This window comes from Cydia splendana, chromosome 24, assembly GCF_910591565.1.
Source record: "Cydia splendana chromosome 24, ilCydSple1.2, whole genome shotgun sequence".
Lineage (NCBI taxonomy): Eukaryota > Metazoa > Arthropoda > Insecta > Lepidoptera > Tortricidae > Cydia > Cydia splendana.
The window spans coordinates 4810801-4833969 of NC_085983.1; the positions used below are offsets into that span (position 1 = coordinate 4810801).

The following is a 23169-nucleotide window of genomic DNA, read 5'->3' on the forward strand; positions in this document are numbered from 1 at the left end:
AGTTTTAACAATCTTGTTAAGATATTTTGAATAAATCTTTTATGAAATAATTTTGTTTTATTCAACCCCAGCAAGCTCGGGTCTCCCACAGAATACATAATAGTACTTACTACCGTACAGAAAGGACACTTCCTAAAAAAAGTTTGACAGCGATTCAGGGTCGAATCATGCTATCTCTGTCTAATGTATGGCACTATCCCTTTCGGCTATTTAGGGTTGTCAAAATTCAAGTGATTATCTTATCTGTGGTCGTGCACGCAAAAGGAAGTCAAGTGGTGCCAACCCTAATAATTGCTCGGAGCAATGCTGAGCCGAACGGAGCCGAGTTCGACCGAAGTCAGGAGTGTCTCCCCACTGATACAGACGTAGTTTCACTCTCATTTTAAAACGACTATATTAGCTAGATTGCTCTGAAACTTTATACTTACAATATGATAAGGTATATCTAGTCCTGTAATTACTTTATGTAGCTTCAAATACCATAGTTAAAAAAATACAGCGAATTTAAGTTTTTCATACAAAACATTTTTATTTCTAAAACTATAAAAATCCAAATTATTTGCAACAACAACAGCATCTGAGTGTCAAAATCTTCTCATTTAAGTACCTGTTTAAAACACCTACCTTATTTAGAGAAAAATCTTAATAGCGCGTTTCAGAAAATCTCAGCTTACGGTATAGTGACATCTAGCGGACAATACCGTTACTAAGATTCTAATTAAATTTCATGGATTTTGTAAGAACGCGTTGACAGCAGGTATGTACTGTTTTCTAGACGCACCTAGGTACAGTTGGTTGAAGTAATATGTGTTCGGGTACTGAAGGTCTGTTGCAGTCAGCTGAAGCGATGGCGCGCTCCAGTCTTGAAGAAATTTGGCTAGCTAAAACGAACAACATTTTTTTAACCTTTTGGACGCCAATGACCGATATATACGCACCGCAGGTTCAACGCCAAAGACTGATTAATCGGTCACAGATCACAGAGCAACATAGACCTACGTGCATATGCATAAAGTTCAATTTCAGTTTTGACACTTCGGTGACGTGGCGTCCGCGTGACAGCTTTTGTGTTTGACACGGCGTCGAAAATGTTAACACTCTTAACATAGGAATTCATTTTCACAATCTGTCACTGCAAAGTTCGTGCAGAGTGAAATAGCTATACTTTGTTTTTTTAGCACTAGAAAAATGGTAAACAATCTTGACATGTTTATTGAAAAACGCTTTAAAAAAATAGTTTATTTAAAAAAAAATATTTGGAAAAACTCCCATACAACCATTTCCAGTCGCCGTTACGACGCGGTGTTGACACATCTTGTGTCGACACCGTCTGTTTCGGTCACAATTCCAGTCGCAGAGTCGTCGCCGTGTCGACACAGTTACCAGAAATGGGGAAGGGTCGACACATGACACAAAGTGACATAAAGTGTGGTCGCCGTGTGCACACATTGTTTCGGGTTTGCGACTACTTTATGCCAAAATCATTCGTTCATTTTGTTCCTGTCAAATGGAAACTGTCAGATGAAAAAATACTTAAATAAAAATAAGTGACATTAATACGCCATCTCTAAAACGGATTACAAGACGTAATTATATAATGTTTGCATTTATATTACAATATGACTTAAATTATTATGGGGAATTAAACTGCTCGAGTGATTTGATAAACTAAGTGTAATATAATCAACGCGCCACCACATTGTTTTAGTTTAGCCGGAAATGAAATTGTTTACTTCTCAGTGCCTGTGTTCATAACTATATTATTTGAAGCATATTTAGTACTTCGATGCGTATACTATACTTACTTAAATAACAGAAATAACGCTTTACATACTACGAAACTTGTTAATTATGATGTATAAATATGGTTTAAGGCTGAGAAATATTGCAGTCACAAAGTAGTTGCAATGTTTCGACTTTGTGTCGACTCTGTGTTGACACATGACACGCGCTGTCAAAAGTAATAACAAAGTTACTGGTATGTTACTGGATTTGCAAAATGGCTCCTTGTGTTGATTTGTTTTCAGATATTCTCAAAGTGTAAAAATGCCGTGGTCAGAGATGGGCATTAATCGATTAACTGTTTATTCGACTAATTAATGGAATAAAAAAAGTTAATTCTCAAATTTTAATCGCGATTAGTTTAGTCGACCTAACATAGATTGAAATTGAATTAATCTGAATATTAATCGAATAAATTATCGATTAAATCTCGATTGAAAGTTGACAGGGGGCCATTTTTGTACGTAAAAATAATAGAAATGTCTTGCATGCAGATGGTAGCAAAACACTTTGTCATAAAAGTCGAGATGGGTGTCGATATATAGGTTTTAGGGAGTGCCGATTTCGAAAATAATGACCATTTTGGAATCCGAAATGGCGGCCATGCACTGTGTCATAAAAGTCGTCATGGATGTCGTTTTATACGTTTTAGGGGGCCCCAATTTTGAAAATGATGACCATTTTGGAATCCAAAATGGCGGCCATGCACTATGCCATAAAAGTCGTCATGGGTGTCGTTTTATAGGTTTTAGGGGGCGCAGATTTCGAAAATGATAACCATTTTGGATTCCAAGATGGCGGCCATGCACTATGTCATAAGTCGTCATGTATGTCGTTTTATAGGTTTTAGGGGGCCCCGCTTTCGAAAATGATGACCATTTTGGAATCCAAAATGGCGGCCATGCACTATGTCATAAAATTCGTCATGGGTGTCGTTTTATAGGTTTTGGGGGGCGCAGATTTCGAAAATGATAACATTTTCAATTTAAAAATGGCGGCAATGCACTCTGTCATAAAAGTCGTCATGGATATCGTTTTATAGGTTTTAGGGGGCGCAGATTTCGAAAATGATGACTATTTTGGATTCCAAGATGGCGGCCATGCACTATGTCATAAAAGTCGTCATGGATGTCGTTTTATAGGTTTTAGGGGGCGCAGATTTCGAAAATGATGACTATTTTGGATTCCACTTTTAGGACAAAATACGTAGCCGCCATCTTGGATTATATCATCGTTTTCGAATTCTGCACTCCCTAAAACCTATAAATCGACATCCGTGACGACGCAAGTTATCTTTATTTTCAGATCTAACAAATTAATACAAAGGACAAAAAAGAAGCGAGGAGGTAATGAAACATGCAAAAATACAGATGATTCCTCGATGCAATTGGGTGATTCTTAAATTGTGTCCAGATTTTTTTTGTCATAAAAGTTTATATTTTTCACATATTACTCTCACAAGTTCCGTGACATTTCGACCTTGTAATTTTTTAAGTAAATGTTTTTGTTTATCTATGAGGATCTCACTAGAATAGTATAATCAAGGTATGTTTATATTTGATGAATGAAATAGTAACGCAAAAAAAAAATATATTTGTGTCTTATATTCCTGCCGAAGACTTTTATTTTACCTTTTCCTTCTACACAAGTTTGGCCAAGTAATAAGAATTTAGGGCTCTCAATTTTATTTTGACTTCTACAACAGTAAAGCTACGAGGCCATGTTTGGTATCGTTTTCGTATAAATTCGCAGTACCAAATTTAGTTAAGGTATCACATTGACACCATTCCGAAGTAAAAACATATAAACTTATTAAAATACTTTCTTTTAAACTCCTCTTCACGCTTAAACTGTTGAACAGTTTTAATTTAAATTTGGTACACATATATTTTGAGTCCCGAGACAGGATATAATAAGTTATCTCAAAAATCATCCTTTAAAGGTGTGAAATGAGGTGTAGGGGGGAATTCAGAATTGACTTCTTGAATTAATACTGTTTAAGTTTAGGTTTGAAGTCATGTTTTTTCATCATTTTTAACTAAATCAAAGATGTAGACCATCCCAAATTTCATATAAATCGGTTCAGCGGTTATTGATTTCCCGTACAAATTTCCACGCCACTTTTCACACCTTCAAAAGATGATTTTGGTTATAAGATCTATCCTATGTCCTGTTCCGGGACGCAAACTATTTCTATACCAAATTTCAACGAAATCGGTTCAGCGGTTAAGCGTCAAGAAGGGTTTCAAAAAAACCGGCCAAGTGCGAGTCGGACTCGCGTATTAAGGGTTCCGTACATTAAGTCCGACTCGCGCTTGACTGCACATTTCTAATAGGTTTTCCTGTCATCTATAGGTAAAGAACTATTTTGTGTATTCAGACGGACATACATACAGACGCACGAGTGATCCTATAAGGGTTCCGTTTTTTCCTTTTGAGGTACGGAACCCTAAAAAGATTTATTTTTATTTTGTGGAATGGTGTCAATGTAATATCTTAAATGGATTCAGCACCCCAGATTTATACGAAAACGATACCAAACACGGCCTAGCACCTTCACTGATATAGATATATCAAGATAAAATTGAGAGCCCTAAATAAACTTTCAAGAGCGGATATCTCAAAAACTATTCAACATATCGAAAAAATTGACTGAATAAACTTGTAACAAATTAAATTAACTTTCATTTTGTATAAGAGAGATATAATCGAAAAACGGGAAAATGGGACCTTCAAAGCCCCCTCTCTCCCCCCCGCTCAAGGGCTACGGCCGGGGACTTTTGATATGTTCACCTCCTAACTTGTCAAACCGAGTTACGGAGTCAAAAATTGTGTTCCGAGCATTTCCCTCTACAACTTTTGGAGCATTCGTTGCCTGACCTTAGTAGCTTATTGAATTTCTTTAAAAACTTTTCTGTAAAAGGTTGACGGGTGTTGGGTGTTTATATGGTTTCGGTCGATTATTATCATTTGCATTGCCCATGATTAGGGCTACCAGACCCAAATTTGGAATTTCTTGACAAAATTCCTGATTTGCAATTTTTTTTCCTGACGCTCATATCGGCGAGAGGGGGGGATCTAGCTATAAGCGATTCTATGTATGGTTGATATATACATTGTTTAAATTTGATTTGTTTTTGATTTATGTACCTAAGTAAATTTGAATAATGTAACTTTCTAGGCACATAATAAAAAAAGTCTGTTAATTCACAAAAAATCCTGACATTTTCGTATTCCGGCCGCATTCCTGACAAACGGCGAAAATTCCTGACATGCCAGGAAAATTCCTGACGTCTGGTAACCCTACCCATGATGACTTACTAGAATTACGAGCACACGAGACACTAATAGTAGTTTGACAAACATTGGTTTTCAAGAGGTATTTTATATTGACATTTGCTGTCACAAATTTGCTGTCAGATTTAGTCGCAAACCGCACGCAAAGTGCACACAAATGTGTCGACACCTTGTTACGGAAAAGTGTAGACACGGCGACGACACTTTGTTTCGAAACAATTCTAGACACATTGTGTGGACTCTGTTACGACACATCTGACATTTAGTTACCACTTTGTGATTCTGCGACTGGAATGGTTATATGGGCTATTAATTATGAAACCAAAATAATGTAAATAGGTATACATCCTTGCTATACAATAATTGTTACATATTTGCGTAATTTATTTTTCAAAAGTGTTTTTCAATAAAAATGTCTTGTTTGTTTACCTGACGTGTTTACCACACGTCAAGATTGTTTACCTTTTTTCTAATGCTAAAAAACGAGGTATATGCCCGACTTTTATTTTAAAATACTCACTTTCGCAGTTTTATCAGACTCGCTCCCGCATATAGCGGCGTCTCGTTTCAATCCGGTCTGCAGGCTCATTCCTAATAGGAGTGCGAGGGAACACCCGCTTGATTTTAGGGCTTCGGAGACTGCTGTTAGGGCTTCTGGCTTCGATAGGAATTCCTGCGGGAATTAATGTTTCACGTAAAAAAAACTTATTGAAGACCCTTAATTATAGTACCTACTTAGTCATAATAACGCAGGGCCGCTTGTGACGAGCTGCTGGGGAGTAGCCACCTCACATATCTGTAATCGTGGCTGTTTTTCGACCCACCAACGGAGCGGCAGCTGACGTTCACTATGGTTCATTATATTGCCTCATTTAGACGGTGCGAGAACTCTCATGCGAGTTTCATGCATTACATTGCGTTATTTGATTGGTCGGCTGCATTGATGTAACCTCAATGGTCCGCAATTAGGGCTTGCAATTCGAATATTCGAATATGTCGAATATTCGACCTGTTTTGATATTCGAATATTCGGCCGCTCAGGTTTCGAATATTCGAATATTTTTATTACTAGAAAAAATCTATTTTCATCCGCTATAGTTACAGTTTCTGTGTGTTTTGCCGGGTATTTACAGTGAATGAGTAACGGTAGGTACCCAAATGGGAAGGGAATAATGTTTTTACTGTATTCCTCTCGATAGGCTTCGTGAATACAGTTAAACCTAACTCAATTTCAAAGAAAACGAAATCAAAAAGTATGTTTTATTACGGTGCGGCTAATGCTTTTTCTAGGTACAAGCAACGTTACGTAAGTTTTAAGATAAAGGGTCATTGCCCTTTATCGCAATTCGCAAATTTGATCATACCAAACCTACCGAACTTGGTAATCTAACCATGCACCTTTAACTAACGAATAATCCACCCAGTAGTCAGCCAACTTTTTCCCTTAAATATTCCAATACCAATTATATAACTTATATACTGCCCTCCTAAGCCGAATAGCGGCATCTCAAAAACAAATGACGTTGAAAATTGAATTTTCAGATAAAGAATGTAAGGTATATGTTTGCATTAAATTTTTATTTAAGAAGCCGCTACTTGGCTTAGCAGGGCAGTATAATAGCCGACCATTAGGAATCAAAACTAAACTTGCCAAGACAAATAAAGTCAATAAAGATTCAAAATACAATGGAATTAAAGGGCATTTTACAGGCCTCTTAACGACTAGAAGTTAATTTAAATCAGAAAATGATTAGTGATTACCTACTAAAATGTTTTCTCTCTTACATACGTGTTTAGATGGTTAAAGTTATATTAATTCACGTAACGACGCATTTATAATAAAAAGTTTTATCTAGAAATATTGAAAACGTCTAATTTTTGCGTTATACTTAATTGCTTTTATAAACGTGGGCATCTCAGAATAGGATGATAAAATGTAGTCAATTAAGTGGATTTCTGCAAAATATCATTAATTTTAGCAATATGTGAAAAAAGATTTTGAATAAAACGATAATAAACCGATTTTTCATTCCTTTTCTTATTTTAAAAAAATATTCGAATATCTCGTCAGAAAAAGTCGAATATTCGAATACCTGAAAGTTTCGAATATTTGCAATCCCTATCCGCAATGTAACTAAAATAGTGTGCGAGTTCGCGCGCCGTCTAAATGAGCCCTACATCTCCCTTCACCACTGTATGAGTTATCGCCCGGGACCCTATTGGTCATGTACGTAAATCGTTTGCTGGCCGCGGTCTATACTATGTAACTGAACGAAAAGCAATTACTCAAACCCGTTAATGTTTAGGTCATACTACGCAATTTTTACTATGGGACTAACCTGCTAACCTTTAACATATTTAACGATAGACCTGCACAGTTTAAAAGGAAGGTGACGAAATATGTTGGCTCACTGAATATCCCAAAGTAATTATAGCCACAGATTCACAGATGTCTTAATAATACTTTATAAAATATTTATAGATAATATTTGTATATAATTATGTATGTAGTTAATAATTGTTATCGACAATTTAACATCACCCTAGTTGTCAAGTTATGTAATGTTAGTTAATGTAATGTACTGGTACCTATTAATTCATTTACCCATAAGTTTACCGCATGTTAAATATTGCTCACAGATACAAGACACTTATATAAGTTGTGGTTACCTATAATTAGATAAGCATCAGTCATGATTGTTATATAGATTTAAGAGCATGTAAGATGTATTATCTGTTGGTAATCCTAAATAAAGAAAATGCGACCCCACGTAGGTGGGATAAGGGAAGGAGGAAGAAGAAGAATCCTAAATAAAGAAAATAAAATAAACAAACCTCGAGATCGCGGAAAAAGAATTTACTCTCCCATAGGAAATTTCAACATCAGACCAGCAAAATTTATGAAACATCCAAATGTTTTTCCGTGTTCTCGGGGTTGGTCCCATAGTAAAAATTGCTCAGTATGACCTAAACATTAACGGGTTTGAGTAATTGATTTTTGTTCAGTTACATACAGTATATTCACTACTCCTCACATCCTAGGATGCGCAAACTCGGATTACGCGCATTAACCTGCAATAACATGTTACTCTCCGAAGGCCGCAAAAATATGTGACGCGCTTTTATGGCCAGTGGCGGATTTGCAGTCTTTGCCGCCCTAGGCGCCAGGCCCTGTAGCCGCCCCTTTCTCAGCACCCATAATATTGACTACATTTTGAGTTATTTCTTGTTATCATCAGCGAATTTTTTGTCACAATTTGCCGCCCCCAAAAACTTGCCGCCCTAGGCCCGGGCCTACTTGGCCTTAGGGCAAATCCGCCACTGCTTATGGCTCTATAAGTAAGATCGTGTCAGATTTTATTGCGGCCTTCGTTGTGTAACATATTATTGCAGGTGACTGACCAAATGAAGGTATTAAAACGATCCCAGCTTGCTGGGCATTAGTTTTTCGAAAAAATCTAATTTGATTGACTTATTAGCTTAGTTTTTCACCTTTTCCTCCTAAAACCCACGGTTTTCACAATCATATTATTTTATTCAATATAGACACTTTTTGTCAAAAATTGTAGAGAAATAAAATTATTTACATATAATAAACAAGTCTATTAAAATTAAACTTATATGCCACTCCTGACTGTAGATAAGGTATCCAACCATATGTGTTTGTCAGTTAAATAATCGTCTACTCTAAAGCCTTTCTTTATCAAAGTATTTTTTATTTTATTTATATTTTTATAATATTACCTCCACTAATATAGGGAAACTAGGCACGTACACCTCTTTGACAATCTTGACGTCTTTCTTGAGGAGCTGAGCGGCTGTAAGACGGGACACGTTGGTTCGGGCCTCTAGCAAACGTGCCAGTTTGCTTTCTCTGCCAAAAATAAAACATTGTGAAAGAAATAACAGTGAACCTGGATAAGCAAAATCTCAAGGGACCGGCAGTTTTGTTCAATAGGGTTGTTGACACATGTTGAATTTTAAATAAATCCAGTTAAATAGATAGAAAATGAGCAATTTATCACAATACATTGGAGACTTATAAAATATATGGGACTAAGAAAAAAAATAAAGGATCTTAAATTAAAAAAAAAAACACACAGCAACAATATACATGAACGCAATATTTCACCGACAAAATCGCAATTTCCTTGTTTTCCATACATCGAAACGGCTTCTAACGTTACATGGTGACGTCACGATGTATTGCCATTTTGTTTCGTCAGTAAATTGCGGATGCCAGACTTTGACCATCATTTGTGACTTTTATATTGCTTTAAGACAATGGATCCCATTTGATCCTCAAAACAAACCTGATCGACTAATTGTCAAATACCCTATTGGTTAGAATTGTATTAAATATACACGTACCTCTCAGCCTCCGGATTTTCTATTTTCATAATCCCTTCTAGAAACGTCACTATTTCCAAATCGTGTGGCGTGCCTTTTTTCACTTCTTTGGAGAAGTTCACTGTGTCGAGAATAATTGTTGCTGAAACAGAAATTACAGTACAATTCTTGCTGCAAATGCTATGGTTTTATTCCACCTGCATATCATAAAGCCATTGCCTTAACCTCCTCAGTCCCCCTTGTCACTATTGCAGTTTTGAAATTGGAACCTTCTTGTATTCCATTTTAATTGAAAATGCGATTTGGATTAAATCCTTTATAAAGCCCTCAGGGACTCAGGAGGTTATATCTTCGAGCAACACCGGGAAGGGAGTCGGCATTCGCACTATCTCCCCTCTGCCGAAGCACATGCCCAACTGGGCATGCACACAACTAGCGCGGTGCGTGTTGTGACTCATCCGTACATAAAGAGATCGAGGTGTGCAAGATTTGTCTTTGCCGTGTGTCATTTTCTATGTATTTGTGTCGTCATTACAGATTGGATTTTGTATGTAGTGTGTGAGAAGTGAGACTGTGCATGTTTCCCCCCGCAAAAAATGGCAGAACGATTTGTACGGTAAGATATCGCTTGGGCTCCTTTCGACGTGTCGGAAGCCGGTGTCGCCCGAAGCATAAAGCCATTGTCTTATATAGCAACAATGTTAATAATATAAATACCTACTTACAGTGTAGTAGCTGTGTGCATAGCGGATGCGTTTCGAAGAATTCGATCTTTTTTGCCATCACCGCTGACATGTCTATAATTCTTTGAGCTACCAACGTACAGCACGAACCAACTGTTTCTATAGTAGACCTGCAAAACAAGTTACCGCGCATGGTTGCGCTGATGAGAGCGCTGGTGGCCTAGCGGTAAGAGCGTGCGACTTTCAGGCCAAGCCACACCGGATGCGTATGCGTAGACGTGCACGTGCACGTACGCGTCCCGATGCGTTGTATAATACGAAAACTCATACGAGAGGACACACCGCTTGCGTGACGTGCGCGTACGCGTGACTTGCACGCAACGCAGCTCCGACGAGACAAACCGGCTGCGTGCTGCGTGCACGCGTCCACGCACCGGAGCGGCAACGTCGCTTCGTTGCGTGCAGTGATGACGTTGTGTTTAACTGCGTTCCCTATGAGAGGGCGAACCGAGCAGGTTCGGACACGCACAGCTCGGTGCTGCATAGGTGCTGTGCGTGTACACGCGCAGCTCGCTTGTATTTATTTACAACTCGGCCGGTGCGCGTGCTGGTTTTTAATATGGATTCAGTGATATAAAAGAAAAACTAATTCATATACTGGGTCAAGCAGATCTTGTCAGTAGAAAAAGGCGCGAAATTCAAATTTTCTATGGGAAAATATCCTTTCGCGCCTACATTTTTCAAATTTGCCGCCTTTTTCTACTGACAAGATCTGCTTGACCCAGTATATATTCGTCAATACGAATGTATATTTACAACATATAGCACAAAGATTCCAAAAAAATACGTCTTATAAAAATTTGGCCTGTGGGAACAAATCGATGTTAGGTACTAATAATACTATTGGAAAACAAGGTTGTTGTATTGTGAACTTAATAATAATATTATGTACTCTGAATTATCTCGATTCAAATATGAGACATTTTTTTCCTCTAACTGCAATGTCGGCATTCTGTGAGCTGCTTCCATTTGCAACAGGAGTATAATAGAATAGAATACCATTTATTTCAGTATAAGTAACAGTATAATAACATGATGTACTGTCGCAGGAGTGTATTTTATTTTACTGCACGCATGACCGAGCTGCAGCGTGCGCTTGCGTGACGTGTACAGCACACTGCGTGGCGTGCGCTGCATGACGTGCGCGTCACCCGGTGTGACAGGGGTGCTGCGCACGTCTACGCTTACGTCGACGCACACGTGCTGCACACGCAGCCGGTGTGGCTCGGCCTTTCAATGAGTTTTTCGGAACTTATGTACGAAACATCATTTGATATTTACCAGTCGCTTTTCGGTGAAGGAAAACATCGTGAGGAAACAGGACTAATCCCAATAAGGTCTAGTTAACCTCTGGGTTGGTAAGGTCAGATGGAAGTCGCTTTCGTAAAAACTAGTGCCTACGCCAATTCTTGGGATTAGTTGCCAAGTGGACCCCAGACTCCCATTAGCCGTGGCAAAAATGCCGGGATAACGCGAGGAAGATGATGATTGTCTTATGAATAAGGAGCTAAAATTACCTTGTATCATCTCTGTAGGTCCACTCCGTCTTGTCTATAGGTCTATGGTCTATGATCTCAGTAACATAAGGAGCCAAGAACTTGTCTTTGATGGCTAAAGTATGATGGTCTACCAACACTACATTAGTTTTCGTTTTTGTTACTAGTTCTTGGAGATCGTAGTCATTTCTGAAAAAAGAAAAGATTATTTTATATCTTATGCCGGCTGTACACACTCGTTGAGAGGCTCTCGCTGAATCGGCATAAAACCGACCCAATCGGGAAAGGGCAAGACGAGAAGGGAGCAGTATGTACACACTCGTTCTCGGCCTTTCTCGGGGTTTCTCGATATGGCATGGGGCCAGTGGCGTATTGTGAACTAATCTAGCCGTGGGCGAAGTCGCGATCTGCGAGGCCCGTTTCTGTCACTGTGCCCGAAGGGGCTTCGCGCGAGGCCCCCTTTGGGGCGCGAGGCCGTGGGCGACGGCCCACTTCGCCCACGCCTAGCTACGCCACTGCTGCATGGGGTTTCTCGGGGGCATTACCTCGAGTATAGGTAGGTTTGGGGTAAACAGATAAGAGCTGCCGTGAGATTTGCATTGAACTGGCGCTAGGTTTCCTAAGGCGTGTAAACAAAATGGAAGGAATGGAAAGATTCGCACGCTTCTACATGGTTAGCTTCGGTACCTCAGCTGGTTAAGAGCGATCAGACCAAAAGGTCCCAAGTTCGTCAGTTTTCCTTTATTATAAGAAAATCGGTCAAGTGCGAGTCGGACACGCGTTCCAAGGGTTTCGTACATTACCCAATTTTGAACAATGTATTTTTTTAAGTGGAACGTGACTTAAATGTCTTCAAAAAACCCGTAGGGGTCGGATCAGAAACTAAGTAATTAAGTCCGACTCACACTTGACTGCACATTTCTAATAGGGTTTCCTGTCATCTATAGGTACAGAACTATGTATTTTATTCAATATTTTAGACCCAATAGTTTCGGAGATAAGGGGGGGGGGGGGGGGGCATGGTCGAACAGACAGACAGACGCACGAGTGATCCTCGTATAAGGTTTCCGTTTTTTTCCTTTTGAGGTACGGAACCCTAAAAATGTGTTACTCTTATTATTTGCAATTTTACTACCTACTCACCTAAATACCAACATTTCCTTACTAACTCCACTCTCTCTCAAACAAAATTCCACCTCCGTTTTAAGCTCAAAGTCCTCCCTATCCACATTAAGGACCGCCGCACACAACAAATCTTTAGCCCCCGGAGTAGGCCGTGTACACACAGTACATTTAATCTGGCTGTGTCGCCAGTTCAAAAAACTGGCATAGACAAGAGCGGACACCGCCGAGTCTAGGTCGCAACTCTCGTTGCCTATGACTAGGTTTAGGGCGGCATAGTTTACTGATTTCTGAAAAATTGTAAAAAAATGTTATGAAGGGTTTGGAACTTAGTGTCTCTAGCCTGTGGTTTTTTGCACTGGCAACCAGCAATAAAGATAAAGCAAAAAAACGCCTATTTCCATGAACTTAGCAAAGTTTCATAATTATAATGTATCAAAAAGGGATAAGGTGGCCTTTTTAATGTTCAGTTCAATGCCAGCTGACAGGCTTTCCATCGTGATACAACTGGCTGCCGTTTTTTATTTATTAATTCACAATAACACCAAATAAAAAATAAAATAATATAAATATTATCTGATAAAGCCCCGATTTAAGGCACTGACAAATTTTTTTACGTGTTTAGGTGGCTGTAGTTCATCAACCCACCAACGGAGCGGTAGCTGACGTCCACGAGGGATCATTACACATCACCCTTAACTAATTTACGAGATTTCGCCCGAGATGACATTGGTCATGGTCATTTGGGGGTTGTGATATTTTTAAATATTTAACTAAAGTTTTTACATGTCAATATATAATAAGAATAAATAAAACACGGGCATAGGTGGTTATCACACTGTGCTTCACTCCGATGTGCGAGCGGGATGGCGCTATATACGCGTATAGCGTTATTTGTCTCGCTCAAACATAGGAGCAACGTGCAAATTGCATCCAGTGTGATAACCCCCAGTAGCCTGCACTAAAACATTTTATCACACTCACCGAAATATTAACATTTCTTTACTAATTCCATATTCATTTAAATAGTATTCCACTTCCGTTTTCAATTCAAACTCTTCCCTACGCACATTCAGTACCGGTACAAAAATATGGTCCTTAAATCCGATTTTATCAGCTTTTTTACATATACCACACTTCAATTGACTCAGTTGCCAGTGCAAAAACTTGGAATAGACTAAAGAGGAGACAGCGGAGTCTAAGTTGCTGGTTTCATTGCCTATGGTTAGGTTTAACGTGGAATAGTAGGCGGATCTCTGAAAGTATAACTACCAAATTAAAATCTATACAAAGTGAGTGATTTTATAAGAATATTTTGGTCCAATTTACAAGAGTTCAATTTCTTCATTATTCATTCTTTTAAAACTTTAAAAATAACAACTTTCTTAAAGGGGTCAACAACAGTGAATGAAAGATGATGCAACTATAAGATAATCTGCCTACGTCCAATCCCAATTCAATTAGAGAACACAAATGTCTTGTAAAATTCTATAAGACGAAGTGTTGATATGCTGGCTCCATCTCACGTCCGGCGCTCTGCCAGGAAGCCAGAAACGGCAACAGACGTCGCACAAATTGCCAACTGTCGCTAATATACATTTTTGAAAACGAATTATGTATTTGCGGCACTTTCGGTCCTTGGTCGTCAAGACACCAAAAAAATAGTAAAAGAAATTTCTACCAAACTAGTCTGGGTGTCTGGCGACCTACGAGCATGCGAATTTTTTGCGCAAAAACTCAGCCTCACTGTGCAGATGCAGAGGGGGAATGCAGCCAGTATGCTGGGAACAATGCCTCAGGCTAATTTAGGTTTAGACTTATGAACATTTCTATTCTTATATGTCAGATAAATAAATAAATAATAGCAGACAAGGCGACTAACATACATTTAGACACCTCTTTAATATGGAATATTGCACATAATTTATAACAATCTAAGTCTTCAAAGTTTATAACATAAACAATCTTGTTTATAAATGATAGTCCATGATATTATAATATTTCGTTAAATAATGATTAGATATTTACCAGATTCGAAACAGTCGTCGATAGGTAATCTTCCATCTTGATGGTCCACTATTAAAAACAACAATCTGTTTTATTTAGGATTAAAAAGAACCAAAATTGTGTATAAATAAAAACGTGAATCCAAACAAAATACTTAGCTTACAGCTGAGTTTGACATTGACAGGTGTCAGCGTCAGTAGAGCAATCTGAAAGCTGCAACAGACGGGCGTACCAGACCGCGACCTTGGTCCGGTCTAAATATCTCTTTCTCGCTCTCACTTAATAGCTGCGTCCACAAACTACTCTGCGTCCATAAAAGCCATAATAGACTACCGCACCGCACTGTGACCTTAGTGCGCCGCACCCAAAGATATCTCTTTCTGGCTCTCACTCATCCTGGGTGCGGTGTAACAAGGTCGTGGTTTAGTGCGGAAGGCTGTTACGGCTTTAACGGACGTCTGGCGTACCACCTTCCACACGATCGAACAGGCTTCGGAGCGAAACAAGGTCGCGGTCCAGCACGCCCGTCTGTTAGGCCACGAGAGAGCAAATAATGCCGGCTACACACGTAACTACAAATCGTAGCGATTAAACTGTGCAGTCCGACTGTGCAGATAAATCGAACGTTCCTAGTGCCTCCACACGCCTCCGATATCGGCGTCGATCGTCAGTTCTCCGCAGAAGCTCACGCAAGAAACATGTTATCCATGTCATCAAAGTTAACATGGTAGTTAAGTTTTCTTAAATTTTCTAATGTTCCGCGCAACTTTCTTATTTTTTTTCTGTCATAAGAAACTTTTCCTGACAATAACTAACATATAGACAGTCAAGCAAATCTTGTCAGTAGAAAAAGGCGCGAAATTCAAATTTTCTATGAGACGAAGTCCCTTCGCGCCTACATTTTTCAAATTTGTCGCCTTTTTCTACTGACAAGATCTGCTTGACAAACTTTAAGACAAAAAGAATTAGCGAAATTGGTCCAGCCATTCACGCGTGATGCCGTGACCAAGAGAAATATGGATTCATTTTTATATTTTTCATTACATTTTTCATTATTTACTTGAGGAACGAACGTGCGCACACAAGCAAGCTACGTGAAGTACTGCCGAAATGACCGATCGCCATCCACACGCAACGATAAAACTGTGCAAATGCATCGACAACGATTTTTCTAATATAATTTGCAACTGCCAACTCGGAGTAATTAACAATGGAGCCGCCATTAACAGGCGTTCCCCTCTGTCGAAAATAGGCGGCCAATGGTCAACCACATGTCAACCATATGTATGGACTGACGTTTATCTGACATGACGTACCTATACATTTGATGTGCCCCTCCCCCGCAAAAAACGGCAGACTATTTTGTACCGAAAATTTTAGACATGGCGTCTCCGTTGGTTATATCCTCTAAGACTGCCAACGATCAACGATAATCGACAACGATTTGTCATACACACGGCAGATAAAACTGCGCAAATCGGACTGCACAGTTTAATCGCTACGGTTTATCGTTACGTATGTAGCCAGCATAACACCGATTGTAAAGGCCGTAACGCACCGCACCGATAAGTAAGAGCGAGAAAGAGATATCGCTTTCTCGCTCTTACTTATGGGTGCGTCGCACAATGACCTTGGTGCGGTGCGATAGTGTGTTACCACTTTAATAGTTCAGCATATGACACCAGTTTTCTTTTTGTGTAATAGTTTGCTCTCGTTCTAACTATCGCTTCACCTCACTCTTTTGGGTCGATATATCGCAAAAGTTTGGAGAGGCCGTAAGGGTCCTACTATAGAGTCTGGCTACTGAAATATTACACAAATTTTTGGCGGGAAATTCAAAAAATCTTGGGCTGGTCACACTTTGTGTAGTAGGAATTATAGTTTTGACACTAGAAAATATTTTTGATTTTCTGGGCACACATAAGGTACCTAAGGAAATAAGTATACGTAAACAAACAAACAAACAAAACAAAAATTTATTCGCAGAAAAAGGGTAAAGATTACGTGTTAGTGTAAAAATAAAATATGTTTCACCTTTTTCAACTGTTTTAAACAGTATGCAAATATTATAGAGGATATTAATTAGCATTACATACAACACGTTTTGACGGCATATCAAGTCTATGTAACATCAACACTCTTCTTCTTCCTCGCGTTATCCCGGCATTTTTGCCACGGCTCATGGGAGCCTGGGGTCCGCTTGGCAACTAATCCCGAGAATTGGCGTAGGCACTAGTTTTTACGAAAGCGACTGCCATCTGACCTTTAAACCCAGAGGGTAAACTAGGCCATATTGGGATTAGTCCGGTTTCCTCACGATGTTTTCCTTCACCGAAAAGCGACTAGTAAATATCAAATGATATTTCGTACATAAGTTCCGAAAAACTCATTGGTACGAGCCGGGGTTCGAACCCGCAACCTGCGGATTGAAAGTCGCACGCTCTTACCGCTAGGCCACCAGCGCTTGTAACATCAACACTAAGGTATGGAATTATATTTTGGGCAAACTCAGTTGACAGAGAAGTAGCGTTTAAAGCGCAAAAAAGATGCATTAGATCGTTGTGTGGAATTCAGCAACTGGGTTCATGTAAACCATATTTGAAAAAATTAGGAGTATTAACTCTACCTTGTTTGTATATTTTCGAAATTGTAATTTTTGTTAAAAGTAATCCCCACTTATTTCAACAGTTTAAGAGTATACGTCTTAGGAACAGAATAAATTCAATGCCTTCCAAAACAGCGTTATATAGGAAAAGTATATTTGGAATGGCTCCACAAATTTTGAATAAAATACCGAATGAATTAAGAAATTTAGAGGATATGACAAGTTTTAAAAGTAAAGTATTTAAATATTTAGTTGACAAAACATATTATAGTGTAAGCGAATTTTTGATAGACTATAATTAATGGTAACTTGTGCACAGCATGTAGTCACAGTCCATTAATGACAAAAAAAAAAATTGTACGCCTTACGGCACAACATAGTGATACAACAGTAATACTATAAGATCTGTACTTATGTACTATTCATACCTATATTGGACAAATAAACGATTTTGTATTTGTATTTTGTATTTGTAACATAAATTAATCCGACAAATGGTAACTTAACATCAGTAAAAAAGAGTCAGTAATATAAAAACAGTTGATTCGGATTTGAATTAGAAGACACTGAAATGGTTGTAATATAACACATCACTCCGTATGATTCATAAAATCCTTTACAGTATAAAAACAGCGTTCCATGAGCCAAAATCTCAGATTTTGAGTAAATTTCTTGTCCTCGAGTGCTTTTATGTGGACGGGTAATTTATTGTATATTATAATACTCGCATTGTAAGCGTTTCTTCTGTAAATGTTGGTCATGCAGCGCGGTTGGTTTAGAATGTTTTTGTATTGTGGTCTAGGGTTACTTGAACAATATATATCAGAACGTTTAACATAGTATTTTGGAAATCTTTTAACAAAATTACAAATTTTTAGAATGTAAATACATGCTAAAGGTAATATATTGAGTTTTTTAAACAATGGTCTACAGCTACTACCAGTTTGAGCATTAGAAATTGAGAATTTTTTTTTGTAATTTAAATGCCCTTTCCACATCCACAGAGTTACCCCATAAGATGAGACCATAGTTAAGAATAGATGAGACGTGGCCGTGGTAAGATGTAAGGGCTGCTTCATAGGGCACACACTGACGTAGCTTTCTTAGGGCGAAAATGAAACGGTCTTTTTTTTTACACACTGAACTAATATGTTCTCTCCAGTTTAGTGAGGAGTCTATATTTAAACCTAAAAATTTAATGGTATTACTTTTCTGTAAGGGAATGTTGTCTATATTAATATTAATTAGTAGCGGCGTTGTTCTGGAAGAATGAAATTGCATGTACTGCGTTTTATTCAGATTTATTAGAAGATTATTATCAAGTATCCAATCATTCATGTCTGTCAAGGCATCATTGATATCAGACTCATATGTGTGTTGGTTTTGACTCCTGAATACGATGGTTGTATCATCTGCAAAAAGTATGGTTTTAGGCTTTGTGGCTTTAGGAAGATCATTGATAAAGAGTAAAAATAAAAGGGGCCCTAAGTTACTTCCTTGAGGTACTCCTGAAACAACAGTACGTAAAGGTGATCTGTATACTAATTTATGCAAATTATTTTCAATTTTAACAAATTTTGATATTTCAGTACTTTGCTGTCTATTAGCACAGTATAATAAATAGTATTAACGTACAGTATGGACACTCCCTGCCTCCCGTTGAAAGTGCCGCCCACCCGCACTCGGTTACCTCTCAGTTACCGGCTGGCAAGGACGCGACGACGACGACGCGGTGTGCAGAGCGGAGGCCACGTAAAATATTCAAATATTAAACAAATATTTACAAATCCTTTTGTAATGGGTGTGTGTTGTGCTGTGTACGGTTGTTTAAGCTCTATAAACGACAAAACTAAAAGAAAGTTCCACAGATTCCCATTGTATGAATCAAGGCAAGTACATAGGTACCCAGTTATTTTTAAAGTGTTTTATGTTTTAGTAGAATACCAACTTACAATAGGTACTTATGTTTAGTATTTCTTTTACCCTATCTGTTTTAGACCTAAACCTATCAGATCACACTGAAAACAACACAATATCTATATGAACAAAAAATCATGTTTTCAACTTACGTAATATTTTGGTGGCCTGAATTTCCTTACAAAAATTTTGTTACTTCGTTTATACTGATTCAAAATAGGAAACTATTGTATAAATCGAGCTTAGATACCCACCTTACAGCATAATAATTATGATTCTTATATTTCTTCCTAATTCGCGCAATGAGTTTTGGGTCATTGAGGTCATCGAACTTGTCAACAAAATGGCGGGAACCCTAGCACGTCTTATCTCACTCACACAAGCATGGTACGCGTTCACCTACACGAGCTTAGACTGTGTGCGTAGGAACGCGTTTGTTTCATACATTTGATCGCCAGTGTCCGGGTCCGGGGTGTGCTATTAGTTAAATTAGATCTAAGCCAGTCATTTGTTTGACCTCTAATTCCGTAATTGTCTAATTTTTTAAGCAGCTTTGAATGATCTACAAGGTCAAACGCTTTTGTCATATCAAGGAATATGGACATAACAGGTGATTTATTATTGATAGATTCAGTTATATATTTAATAAATTCAAAACATGCCAGTTCTGTGTTAAGACCTTTTCGGAAGCCGTATTGATCAGGATGTAGGATGTTATGTTTTGTTAAAAAGCTATCTAATCTGACACAAAAGGCTTTTTCCACTATTTTAGACAGTATCGGGACAATTGTTATTGGTCTATAATTTCCGAGATCGTTACGTTCTCCTTGTTTATATATCGGTTTTATAATAGATGTCTTTAACTGCTCAGGAAAATAGCCATGACTAAAAGACAAATTGATTGTGTGTGCCAGAGGGCCACTTAAAAACGATGCGGTTAATTTTACTAGTTCAGTTGATATAGTAAGAAAGGTAAGTAATAAAAAACAATGGTATTCAATAATGTTTCCGTCGTTTTACTTTTAAGCGTTCCACAACATCATCCACAGCATCATCGGACTTCTTCAAACTGTAATGTCGTCCGTTTACTTTCAGATTCTTGTTAATTATTATCGTCCCTTCCCCGGAATCCTCGCTAAGTTTACCGAATCTTTCAACGAAGTAGTCGCTGTCCTCTGAGGAGAAATCTGGAACAGTGTTCCATTTATAAATAATAAATAAATAAATATTAGGGGACATCTTACACAGATCAACCTAGCCCCAAACTAAGCAACGATGACGACGACGACGATATACCTACTTATATAGATAAATACATACTTAATATATACATAGAAAACACCCATGACTCAATAACTAATATTAGTGATCATATCACAAATAAATGCCCTTACTGCGATTCGAACCCAGGACCATCGGCTTCGCAAGCAGGGTCACTATCCACTAGGCCAGACCAGGGGGCCGATTTTTCAATTTCGAGCGCACGATTTCGTCACTCTAAAATCGGTGGAAAACAGAGAAATGCTAATTTTTGAAATACGAGCGATACAAATTGGGAATCGAGTGGTATTGACCACTCGTTTTCAATTCTATTAGTAGAATTTTAATGCCGGGTACTGGAGATATTATTGAACGAAATACACGAAATCGACCGGTCGAAATTCAAAAATCGCCCCCCTGTCGTCAATTTAGTTTATTTACATTGAGATAGAAGTGCGAAAAGTAGGAAATTCGCAACGAGTGGCGATAAACTAAAACACGGCCGAAGGGTGTTTAAAACGACACGAGTTGCGAATGACCTTTTCGCACGTGTATTGTACCTATAACGTTTTACAGTACATATTGCCCTTTAAATTTTCGACATGTCTGTGAGTTGGCTAGAGACTTAATGACTGAAAAATAATGACTCGCGTTAGACCGGGCCGTGTCTGGGCCCGAGCTTACGGCGCTTTCCATAGAAAACGATGCACCGGAAGTTCCGGCCCGGTCTAACGTGAGTCATCCTTTACACATGACAATATTGCCTTGTGGTACCTATAAATAGAACACAGAATAAATCACATCATAAAAACACATAAAAACACTTCCTACAAAACCGAAGTATGACAGCGATTCAGGGACGAATCATGCTATCCCTTTCTAATGTATGTCAGTATCTTTTTCGGCTATTTAGGGTTGTCAAAATTCAAGTGATTATCTTATTTGTGGTCGTGCACGCAAAAGGACGTCAAGTGGTGCCAACCCTAATAATTGCTCGGAGCAATGCTGAGCCGAACGGAGCCGAGTTTGCCCGAAGTCAGGAGCGTCTCCCCACTGCTTGAACATCCTCTATGCTCAACGTCAAATTTCTATTGACTCTCTTTATAGAGAGAGGGGGAATTTACTACAGAACTGGTATGGGATATGGATGTCCAGGCGAAATCGCGGGCAAATGCTAGTGTAACTTAAACTTAGGTTTATTTATCTATTCCCTGTATTCACCCATCAGCTTCGTAAGTTGGTCGTCATCCGGGTGGTATGGATTTGGATAGTTTTTTCTTAGATTTCTATGCCTCTGCTTCAGCGAGTTGACCAAAGAAAAACATATTGAGCCGCCGACGACTGAAAAAAGTTAAGGCGAATGATAACCTAAGGGTCACCCCAGATATATCGACGCGCATTCGGCAAAATCCGATAGGAAGAAGCTTTATGTCCACGCATATATTGCGCATCTTCCTAGCGCATACTTAAAGCTTTTTCCTATCAGATTTTGCCGAATCCGCGTCGACATATGTGGGGGAACCCTAATAGTACACTGTGTATTAAGTGCGGCAAACAAGAAAATACGAACGAGTGTGAATTGAAGTCCGAAGCCGAAAGCGAGGGCTTCATTAACACGGGTTCGTAATTCCTGTACCGCCCGTGGCGCACATAATGTTTTTCATCACACTTGCTCGGAAAAGATGTATTTACACGTAGGGCTTGCGGGCGGGAAATTGAAATTTTCGCCCTAGGGCGGAAAAAATCTTTTCCGAGCAAGTGTGATGAAAAACACTTATTTACACGTAGGGCTTGCGGGCGGGAAATTGAAATTTTCGCCCTAGGGCGGAAAAGTGTTTTATACAGAAGTTTGTTTTTATTAATTCTCCTTTTTTTCCTTACAAGTGTGATGAAAAACATTGTGTGTGCCACGGGCGGTAAAGAAATTCCGAACTCGTGAACATTTTAAGCCCTCGCTTCGCGTCGGGCTTAAAATTGACACTCGTTCGTAATTTCTTATTTCCCGCCCTTAATACACAATGTACTATTTCATCATATTTATGAGGAAAAAAGGGAAATAAATAAAACTTCTGCCTAATTTCGTACGTACCTATATTACAGCCCTAGGTCGAAATTGAGGATTTACGGACCGCATCGCCTACGTGTAGGTAATACACCTGTTACGAGCAAGCGTGATGAAAAGACTTTACACAACGCCTCATGAAGTTGATTCCTTATACCTTCCCTCCAAATTATGCGCTTCAACGGCTTCAACAGTTACTAGCTACAGTAGCTTCTGTTAGAATGAAAATATTATAACTTACTTAGTAATAGGAACGTAGTCCGTGCCATAACTATTAAATTAAAAAGATCGTTAAACATTTCTATGGTTTGGAACGAAATACAATAAGACATCACTACACCTTATATAACAAAGTTCCCCGACTTGTCTGTCTGTTTGTGTGTAAGTATGTATGTTCGCGATAAACTCGAATACATAATACTTACTGAACGGATTGTGATGCGGTTTTCACATATCAATGAGTGATTCTTGAGGAAGGTTTAGGTGTATAATTTGTTAAGGTTTGTGTAACCCGTGCGAAGCCGGGGC

General features: G+C 38.7%; 1 protein-coding gene and 1 long non-coding RNA gene across 3 annotated transcripts; both read right to left on the reverse strand.

Moving 5' to 3' along the window:
* Window positions 1–384: 384 nt before the first annotated feature.
* Window positions 385–14943, reverse strand: LOC134802400 (exopolyphosphatase PRUNE1). Of its 2 annotated transcripts, none has more exons than XM_063775047.1 (8): window positions 14819–14943; window positions 13775–14046; window positions 11690–11857; window positions 10155–10282; window positions 9451–9571; window positions 8824–8953; window positions 5600–5752; window positions 385–881 (listed from the first exon to the last, which is right to left on the reverse strand). In XM_063775047.1, exons 1-8 carry the CDS (start codon window positions 14852–14854, stop codon window positions 726–728), a joined length of 1164 nt encoding a protein of 387 aa, XP_063631117.1. In that variant the 5' UTR covers window positions 14855–14943; the 3' UTR covers window positions 385–725. The 2 variants fall into 2 exon arrangements, with proteins under 2 accessions (XP_063631117.1, XP_063631119.1); XM_063775049.1 differs by lacking the exon at window positions 13775–14046 and adding an exon at window positions 12812–13080 and having other exon boundaries at window positions 389–881.
* Window positions 14944–19311: 4368 nt separating this feature from the next.
* On the reverse strand, window positions 19312–22827 carry LOC134802238 (uncharacterized). The gene is made up of 3 exons (XR_010145816.1): window positions 22669–22827; window positions 21801–21920; window positions 19312–20506 (listed from the first exon to the last, which is right to left on the reverse strand). It is a non-coding gene; the product is annotated as an uncharacterized LOC134802238 (long non-coding RNA).
* Window positions 22828–23169: the final 342 nt, after the last annotated feature.

Bases quoted from the DNA above. Each gene is read 5' to 3' on its own strand.
- LOC134802400 (XM_063775047.1), bottom strand. From the start codon at position 14,854: ATGGAAGATTACCTATCGACGACTGTTTCGAATCTG. The intron at 9,572-10,154 runs GTAAGTAGGTAT...TTTCTGTTTCAG, and splicing joins ATGCACACAGCTACTACACT to CAACAATTATTCTCGACACA. The intron at 5,753-8,823 runs GTAATATTATAA...TAATTCCCGCAG, and splicing joins GTTTCCCTATATTAGTGGAG to GAATTCCTATCGAAGCCAGA.